This window comes from Egretta garzetta, unplaced genomic scaffold (assembly GCF_000687185.1).
Source record: "Egretta garzetta isolate BGI_Z169 unplaced genomic scaffold, ASM68718v1 scaffold360, whole genome shotgun sequence".
Lineage (NCBI taxonomy): Eukaryota > Metazoa > Chordata > Aves > Pelecaniformes > Ardeidae > Egretta > Egretta garzetta.
Window position 1 is genome coordinate 1596506 of NW_009258261.1, and position 10163 is coordinate 1606668.

At 41.8% G+C, this 10163-nt stretch overlaps 1 protein-coding gene across 1 annotated transcript in view; it reads right to left on the reverse strand.

The window, feature by feature from the left end:
- EHBP1 (EH domain binding protein 1) overlaps positions 1-9532 on the reverse strand; it is a 228996-nt gene extending 219464 nt beyond the window's left edge. The window contains exon 1 of the mRNA XM_035895376.1: positions 9133-9532. Within this exon, the coding sequence (XP_035751269.1) occupies positions 9133-9236 (104 nt within the window). The 5' untranslated portion in view covers positions 9237-9532. The remainder of the gene's footprint in view (positions 1-9132) is intronic.
- Positions 9533-10163: the final 631 nt, after the last annotated feature.

Consider the following 10163-nt stretch of genomic DNA (forward strand, 5'->3'; position numbering starts at 1 on the left):
GAAAAACCAAAAGCAAAGCCTACAGCCCCAAATTCCCTTTTCTACATGCACAAATCCTAAAAAAGGGGGGTGAAAACACTGTTGTCATATGTATTTTAAAAAAGGATCTTTTTAAAAGTGTTAACAGTAAACAGGAACAATCCTAAATATGCCTCAAAACCAAGTAACACTGCTAGATTCTTTTGCTTTTTGTGGTATGAGAGGAAGTGGTGAAAAATGGGTCAGGCAGGACTTTCTCATTCTTAAAATTTTCTTACACGTCAAAGATAAAGGAATGCAAGGGAAGTTTTATGAATATTCACTTGCTCGACTTAAGAGACACTTATTCCAAGTACTCCAGTTAAGACCTGTACTTGAAGAGAAAAAGGAGTTCAAAATTCTTGTTCTCTTGAAAGTTTTCCACAGTTTTATACAACTACTGCTCGGGTTACCTACAGGAAGAGACAAACCATTAAGTCAGTTTTCCAAGAGACAGTAGGCACAACCAGAAGAAAAATATAGCCAAGCAGTTAAGAGCAGCGAAACAGACTCACCCACCTACCAACACAGCCAGAGCTGTGACTGCAGAGCTATAATCATGTCAGGTGTTACCAGGAGCTGCCAAGGTTAAGTCCTCTGCTAATAAACCACAGATACATCAGCCACAGGTTGGTTTGGAAATTTATACGCTGCTGAGTTAGATCTTTGCTGGAAAAGAGAATTAAGCTGTTTTGACAGCTCTTTTCTGTTCTTTTAAATCTCCTCCTATGTACTGCCATAAACAAAGGGATTCAGAGTTTACTTAATGAGCAGTCACTGAAAGTAAAGGAAGTTCACAGTGCATGCTAAGTGGCAGCATACAATGCACTGCCAACTGTATTCAATGGTCCAGATTCTCCAATTACATCGTTTAATACTGCTTTTGATATTAACAGTACTGGCTATGCAAATACTCTTCCCAGGCACAGCTGGGAGGAGAAAGTCAGTTTATGACACTGGATTTAAAAGTATGGGCATCAGTGCATTAGTCTCAGCCTTGAAGAAAGTTCAAGACAGCTATCATCTTAGGGCATTAGGCAGCAATGTATCTAATGGAAAGCCCAGAGCTGACTTGGGGAATGTCTGTGGTCTGCCTGGCCTACAAGGAAGGTGATGATGCTTGTCCCAACAGGTGGAGCTGAATACATGCTCCCAGCAAAGCTGCACACCCATCAAAACATACGTGTCCTACCACAACAGCCAATGCAACCCATCCAGCAGCCCCAGACAACTCTTATCCGTCAGATAGCAGCAAGGAAGCTAACATTACTTCTCAGGTAAAGAAAGAAGAGGCAGTGAACATGGAGGGTGGCTGTTCATTACAGGTGCTTGCAGAGACAGCACCAAAGAAACAAGTTGGTAGTAATATGGGCCATGGTAATATGGGAGTCAAAACTTAAGTGATATGAGAAAGTCTTAAAATGCCCCCAATTGTTTTAATTCAGTTGTCCCTGGAACTAGAAGTTATTTTGTTCTTGTGACTTCTTAGTCAACACCTAAGTCATTTTTCAAAACATGTATTAGAAAAGAAAGATCAGATGTTACTAGCGTGCTATTAGGCTCTGATAGAGCAGCTCACCCAAAACAAAGCCCACAGAACAACTGCAGGAGACTGAATGCACATGAAGCAAAACCCAAAACCAGTTTGTGCTAAAATAGATACAGAGAGCCACAGAGACTGCAGTTCAGCAGCTGCAGACAGTTAAGCAGCTGCAGAGCCTGGCCATACTTCTGGAGTAATCCTCAAGACTTCTTAAGTAATAATAAAATAGAAATAAAAAAAAGAACACCCAATAACTACTCTCCACTACAAAGAGAACCTCAACAGGCAAACGAGAATTACTTCTGCACTGCTCATCTTCACAGGCAGCTGGACTCTATAGTTCAGAAGGGCCTGCACTTCTGATTCATCTCAAAAGCTTGTGCATTTGGAAGCCCTACGGTGACAGCACAGGGCACTGACTCAGGATCCGAGTGATTTAGCTGAAGCACTTTAAGATGCTCTTGCCCACAGCTGTGGCTCATCTCACCCCTCTGGCAGGTTTTCCTCCTCACTGCATCAGGGCAGCGTAAGGGAGGCATATGCGCTCCTCAACTGCTCCAGTTCATGCTCACCGTACAAATCTGAACTGAAGTTGATGGCAGTTAACACCAACACACCAGGCAGCCTACCTCTGCTTCAGGGCAGGGGAAAGCAGAGGAAGACTACTGCCAAGGGACAGTGACATCTCGACTCCGCTCTTGAATCCAGAAAGCCTCATGAGTCAGAGCCTTAGACAACAGCAATGTTAGTTATGGTTCTGCTAATTTTAGCTCATGCTTAACCCACAGTTCCCAAGTCCCTGCAGCGCCTTTCCAGGTGCCAAAAGCCACAACTACACTATACCTCAACTGCCAAAACATACAGCTTCCCAGCTGAGAGGCTCTGATGCACTTAGATAAACTGTATGCTGCAGAAATACATTTTTCAAATAAAGACAACAAGAGGAAGAAAACAAGGACAGCTTTATTTACCCTATTGCTGTGTGCATATCTTAAAACAAGGAACAAAAGTTCAGCTGCATAGTTCCTGTGTTTCAGAGTCCACTCCAGGACACACAAGATAGACTTGGTTCAGAGGGCAGCTCGGGAGTGTCCCACAGCAAGGTAGCAACCAGCCTGCCAGGGCCAGCTTCTACCCCAAGGAGTAAAAGGAGAGAAAGGGGCAAGAGAAACAAACACACACTTCACACAATCCCCTCAGAGTAAACTGGGAAAGCTTTTAGAAGTAAACAAACAACCCCCCCCCCCCGCTCCCGTATTCTCAGAAAGCCACCCAAGCAGAATGCTTTTACTATGCTAGCTGAAGGGTTTGTTTTATAAGAAGAGTTTCCTGAGATTTAGTCAGCCTTACCAGCCGCCTCCTCCTCCTCTCCTTATTCACACTAAACTGTGAAAGGGACTTCAGCTCTCTCCAACCAATTAAAAACTAATTGAAGCAACAGACTGGCACTATACAGCCTAAGCAGTCTAAGAGACTGAAGACTCAGCTCAGATGAGGCCTAGACAATGTCATAATATTTCATTTTATTTAACCTCATGACACAAAGAGCTGAAAAGAGTATTCACAGGGATCCAAACCTGCAAAAAAATTCCTTATTCCAACACAAGTCCACTGGGTTCAAAGGAACAGCACACATACTTTACTGTATGCATGCACCACAGGGCCTGCAGGAACAGAGCCAGGTTTTATTTATTTGTAAAGCTCTGTGAGGAAGTTACACATACAGTTTCTCTCTCAAAAAATAAAGTTGTGTTAGAACATTAGTGTATTTTATTTATTCAAGGAGACATCCTCACCCCCTTAAATGAATGAATGACAAAACATTAAGATGGATTTGTCTATGACTTGCATATAACCTAATCCTTTCTGCTTTAGACAATTATTTTTGTTACTGCTAGGACAGCAAACTATGTCAAGGAATTGCTGGAAAGAATTCTGTCTCCCAAAGACAAATAAAATTCAGAACAAGTATTAACGACAAACCCAAATCTTTCTACCTTACAGATACTAAACTTCGTGCCTGCTTCTACCAATGAGGTCTTTTAGGAATTGGACACAGTTTCAAACACGCTCAAAGAGTCACTGCAAATAGGAAATGAGTGTAAGTATGCAGCACTGACAATCTGAAAAAGTCAGCAGCAAGAAAGATTTCACATACACCCATACCTCTCCTATTGAAATGTCTTCACTGCACAATATGCCACCAACAATTTTGATGAGAAATCCCTAACTTGTGGTCCCTGGAACAAACATAAGGCTATAAAAGGGGCCAGGAAGCAAACTTGGTTAGGTAGAGAATGAAAGCAGCTGGTGTTAAGGAGTCAGGATTGGTAGACAACCTCCTGACAGGAATCAGGCAGAGAGCCCAAAGGAGCAGATCTACACTTCTGAAGTCAAGGATTTCTCTCGGACACAAAGAGGAAAGAGATGCAAGGTGGCAGAGGAGAACTGCTTTGCATGTGGGCAGTAAGCGTATTTTAATGACTGTAGGAAGAAATGGACAAGGCTGACCTGTAAGGCAGCTGGTGGTGATTACTTGGAAAGAGTAAGTTGGACACACATCTAAGCCCTCAAAAAGTCCTCAGTCAAAACTGGAAATGAATGGAGAAGAAAATGCTGAAGTATATTTGCAGATGGGGATAATTTGGTGTGAAATCAGAGATCTCAAAGAAGAGTGTGAAGACAGAATATACTTTAATTGGGAAGAAAAGAAACTAAAAAGGAGGAGAAATTCCATGACACTTTCCTTGCACAAGCTATACTTATTACGGTATACCTACATGGCTAACATGCAAATCCAATCGAAAACCTCAGAAGAGCAAGCCCATGACAAAAAGCACGCTTCACATCAAAATTAACTCAGAGAGATTCTGAATTGACCTGTAACTGTATCTCTTTTTGTCACACGTTTCAATGTGATCTTCCTTAATAATTAAAAGCACTAAAGGTACTCACAAAATCCCCTCTTAACAACCATGCAAAGCAAGGAAATTAACCAAGCAATCTGACAGCCTGACCCTGTACAGGCAACCCCCAAAGACTTCTACAGCAAGTTCTTTCAGTGGCTTTCAGCACTGAAGATTTTGCTGGAAAGCAGCGACCAGAAGGCAAGCAGACTGGTGTGAACTGTGGAATCTCAAAAAGCTCATTTTTCTCCCATGCACAGTGCATGCCAAATCTTAAAATTCCTGCAGCATCCAGTTATGAAATTACAATAGAAGAGAAAAACAGATGGCTAAAGCCTTTTGGAAAAAAAGATTAAGCATTACTTCATTTCCAAAAGAGAAAGATGTATGTTTGAAAATACAGAACCTACTTCAGACCATATCCAATTGACACAAAAATAGGTAACTTGCCTCATGGAAATGAATCCTGTCTTCAGTTACAGTGGCATACAAGAAAAGTTTAACCCTTTTAGAACATCATGGCTCACTGTATTCTTAAGCAGGATTTAAAACAAAGCAGTTCATATAGAAGATGACAGGTATTAAAAACATTGTAAAAAATAAGACATTTCTTTATCTTAAAGCAACTATTGAATGTCAAATCCTGCAGAAAAGCCTATTCTTTTCCAGTGTTTTTAAGCCGTTAGCACTTACATTCAGGTGAGCAGCTTTCTCGCTCATAAAAGCATCCAACGGACATCATATTAGGAACTTGGCAACCTCAACTCTGTTTTAGGCCATTCCCTGTGGAAACCAGTCAACACTACACTTGAAGCCCCTGTTGGGTCCCTGACTTGCGAGACATTACACAAAAATAAGGAAACATAAAAGCCATCCTAGAGAGCTCACGTGTTCAGCACTAGGTGCTTCGGCGGCAGTTTAAAACAGCTATCACAGCTTCAGGTCTGAATACTGGAACTGATCTCTGGTCCAAAAGAGCATTTTCCCTCCCACGAGGCTCCTCTGCTGAGGCTGTGCCTCCGACAAGCCTTGACTCAGTCGCCTGAACAGAGGCCTCCAGCAGCTGAGAAGCCCCAGGGTACACGAGAGATGCTTGCCAGGCTGGCAGGCTTGACACAGGATCAACAGGAGGGAGACCTGAGCTTCTCCAAACTGGCAGCTGGGACTGGCAGAAAACCCAAAGGCATCTCTAACAGCGCTAGACACCAATGTTCAGACAACTGAACTCAGTCCCCTGCGCAAGTCTCAGCATTACACCAGCCAGCAATGCCCAGCACGGTCCTATCCCACCCAGCAACAGTCTGCTCCAACAGCACAGAGCAGCAAATACAACTTTTTTTGTAGAAGTCTAAGCAATATGCACGAGACTGATTTCTTGCTTTATTCAGTGGCTACGCGCTGAGATGGACTAAATTAACTCTCTCCTATCATGCACAGTCCTTCCAGGCCAGGACTGCAGCTCACTGTCGAGGCTGGCTGGAAAATCCTGCACTGCCCCAGCTTATTCCAAGGGTAAGTGGAGGATGACACACTCCAGCACTGCCAAGCAAGCGCCTTTCAAAAAAAATCAAGTGCTTATATGATTAGTGCAAAGCATGACGTTCTCACAGTAGCAGGGAGTCACTAATCCATATTAAAGACCAAGACTACATTTATTTATTTATTTTTAATGAAAGGCTCTAAATGAACCAACTGCTCAATTTTTTAAAGGTATGAGCAGCCACAATAATTAGGTCTGGGTCAGCAGGAGCAGCCAGAATGCCAGAGAAGTGACTCAGTCCTGTTAATTACCTGAAAATAAGGGGTTTTTAATGAAACAGTGACAACACTGAACACTCCATCACAACCTGGCCCCCCCAAGTGCACCACCAACGAAAAACAATCATCTGAGAGTAGCCATCTTTAATCATTAGTAGGGACAAGAAACAAAAATTATAGAGAGCAAAAGAAGCAAGGAAAGGGAGTTTCAGCCTATGTTGGACAAATGCTGCTGTACCTACAGATAATCCTTTTAAAGAGTGAAGCAGCAACACCAGAGTGGTAGCAACTTCCCACACAGAAAGCACAACCCCAGAAAAAAAAAAAAAAAAAAAAAAAAAGAGAGCAGCAGCTGTTTTGAACACAAAGTTTAAAAAAATTCAAATCAATAAAAGCCCAGAGGGGACAAGTAGTATTAAAGCCAACCAGAAATACACCCAACATTGCAAACTGCACACAATCAGTTACAAAATATTCTAAAACACAAGTCATTTTCCGAAGAGTTAGACAAATGTAAACCTAACAGAAAATAGCAGTTCACAGATAGGTACCCAGCCCGTTTTGGTCACGCAGTCTTTGCTCACAGACACATCTCAGTTCAAGTGTGTTTATGACTGCATTGTCATTTATTTTAAAATATGAATGGAGCATTCTTTTCCTCCAGAAACACGGCATTGTTAAAATGCCAGTACATTAAAATAACTTACTGCTTACTACATTTCAATCAAACAAACTACAGACTACAGCACTGCCACTCAATATATATTAAGAGTGGTTTCAGCAAGCGCAGCATATGGAGTTCATTTCTTCTGCTTTGCTCTCACATAGGCCAAACTCAGAGACAAGCTTTGAAATAGAGGAAGCAGTGATTCTGTCAGCACGTGCAAAACTATCTTCTCCGAAGTTAAGGAAAGACTTCGCTGAAGCTTCTCAAAATTTGTAAATATTTACCCTTTTGTTTCATATGAGAGTTCCACTTAGAGCACAAATACCGTATTTTAGCTTGCATGCTTAAAGAACATTTTTGTTAAGGTTCTCCAAACAAGAGGAAACAGAATAGAAAAGCCTACAATCAAATGACTGAGTGATGTTTTTTCCCTATTGTTATTTTTCCTAGAATTCATCCACATTTCACCACCATACTGTTGCTTCGTCAAAACCAACACAAGCGCTGATCTTGCCTGTATTTAAATTCAAGAATGTAAAATGAAGATTCAGAAAGACAACCCATTTTTAAAAAATTATTTGCATATCTGAGGTTTTGAAAGGCTGTTTCACTATTTCACACACAGGCATTTTGCTAGGTGGGCACTCTAATTTATGATTAAACAATAAGCTAATTGTTTCTAAAATAACAAGATTGTTCACAAGAGAACTTTTGTGTGTGACTTTTTATTAAATCAAGTGAAAGTTAGCTGCAGATCCAATCTGAACATTCCCCTGCAGCATTCTGCAAATTCTCAAGCAAGGAGTGAATCAAAGTGAAAATGAAAGCCAAACCAGCTAGTTTATGCAAACAAAACATAAAAAGTAATACACACAACTGCTGAAATAAACCTGATAAACCAAAATTACTGTGGAAAACTCTTTGGCCTGAAACTAGACAGTAGATCCCATGAGATAATCACGACAGCCTCTTTCAACTTCTAAAATGTTTTTATTTGTAGTTTATTTTGTGAACGCAAGTTCAACTTCCAAAACAATTATATTTCTTAATAATATTTCGAAATATTTTAGGCAAGAAGATAACTTGTTTAAAAAAAAAATAAATTGTAACCTGACAGCGTTCCTTTAAAATAGAGCAGCGAGCACCCTTCCAGCATATTTGACAGAGATTTCCAACTCCAAGAGACAGAATTTAAATTTGTAGAGGCAATTACTCATAACCAGCAAAAGCAGCCAATGCAAGTGTCAAACTTGCCAACAAGAAGGAAAAGGCCAAGTAATAGAAAGGAGGCTGCAGTTTATTACAAGGCAATTTGAGCATCTCAGTCCACGAGGTCTGAAAACTACTGTCTTCATCTCCTGACAGTACAGGCTCACACTAATGTGAAGAATTATGTCAGTAACATCAATATTCCAAACATATAAAACAGCACTTAAGTATCTGTATAATGGAAATCTTTGCCTGACTATTTAAAAGCTGCTTCTAGTCTTCCCTAGCAGACTTATTTCAGCTCATTTTGCACAGGAAGGAAGATGCACCAGACCCATGCCATTAACTGTTTACTGCTGTCTAGTCAGCTCCAAGGCCATCCAACTGGACCACCACTGCACAAAATTCTTGTCTAACTAAACAAATACCTTAAGACAATTCCCAAGGATCTGTCTCTTGCTTCTTTCCATTAAGGATTAAAGAGAAGAGAAGAAGGAGAGCCAAGATGTCTTTGGGTAAAAAAAGTCAGAATCAAAATGGGTATCCATACCAGATTAACACACAACCATCTTCAGGGCTGAACTCAAATGCCTCAATCAGCTAACAACAGTGTCAGCAGGTAACACTCAGCACCAAGAGTTGAAAGTTGGAAAACAGCTCTTGGGAAATATTAAAAACAAACAAAAAAACCCAACCAAAACCAAACCAACCACAAAACCAACAACCAGACCACTAAGTCACAGATGCCGAGAGCTAATAAATGCACCATCCTCTGCATGATAACAACAATGCCAGCTAAGAAAATCAGAGTACAGAACAAAACCAACAGGTCCAAGATAAGTATGCAGCAAAGCAAGCACACAAGACAGGCAAGGGCCCCACACAGCTGCTTCTGCAACAGGCAAGCAGGAGAAAGCGGGGGGGGTGAGGGGGCGTGGGGGTGTCATGCACACAAAATGAACAACATCCTTCCTATTTCAGCACCAGCAACTTACTCCACCACTTGTGCAGCAACACGAGCCACTTCTTACCATTTTTTGGTGCACTCGACCATCAACTCCTGGTAAGAGGCCACAAACTGGAACTTGGATGCATGTTTCCCAACACGCTGCAGTCTTTTCCAAACTGAAGCCATGATGGTGAGAAATACCAGTCCTCTTACACAGTAGCAACTCTGCCAATGCCAATGTAGGTTTAAGAGTGTGTGTGCTCACTACTAGCAGGTTTATATACAGACACAGTAAAAGTGCACGAGGAACTTGATGGGATGTCTACAATTCATATTCTGCCTCTCCCTTCTTCACGGTAAGTCCCGGTCTAGCTGAATGGCGCATCACTGGCCAGGAGCAGCATGCAATAGGAGCAGACAGGTAACTGAAAGGAAGTTCGCTCATGGAATCGTCATTCTTCACACAGTAGATGGAGACTGCAGGACTGGAAGACAGGTAAGACAGAGGGAGAAAGCATTGGTTAATATCTACATACTACAGTGCTGCAATTGCACGTGATTTCGTACCTTTCAAACAACTACAATAAACCACAAAAACACACCCCCTTCCTGTTGTCTTCCCCCCCTCCAATTAAATAAATAAGAATGCTACAGCAATTTCAAGAATGCAAACCACGAATCTATCTGGAAACATATCAACATGTCCTTTTATCAGCACCATCATAATTGGCAACAACAACAAAAAAGGGCAGGTCAGGGCCACACCGAATCCTTATGAAGCATCTCTGGGAAGCAATGCAAAGTGGCTGAGGTAGTGCCAATGAGCAGGGAGACGAAGGCAAGTTCTTTGTCTTGATGACAAAAGGTGTAACAGTTCTTTCCTCTCACACACGCACACCTCCCGCTCTCATTTCTCTTTCCGAGTAGAAGGAACAGCCAAGAAGCCGGCAAGGGAGTGTTACTACTTAAATGCCTGTGCCAGGGGGAGGAGGAGGATGAAAGAGGAAGGGGCATTTCCTGAGCCCTGGCTGGCCAGGATTCCCCATCTTCCTCGCTGCATCATATTGAAATGAAAATGCCTCTCCTTCCTGAACTGAGAAACACTCGTCAGGG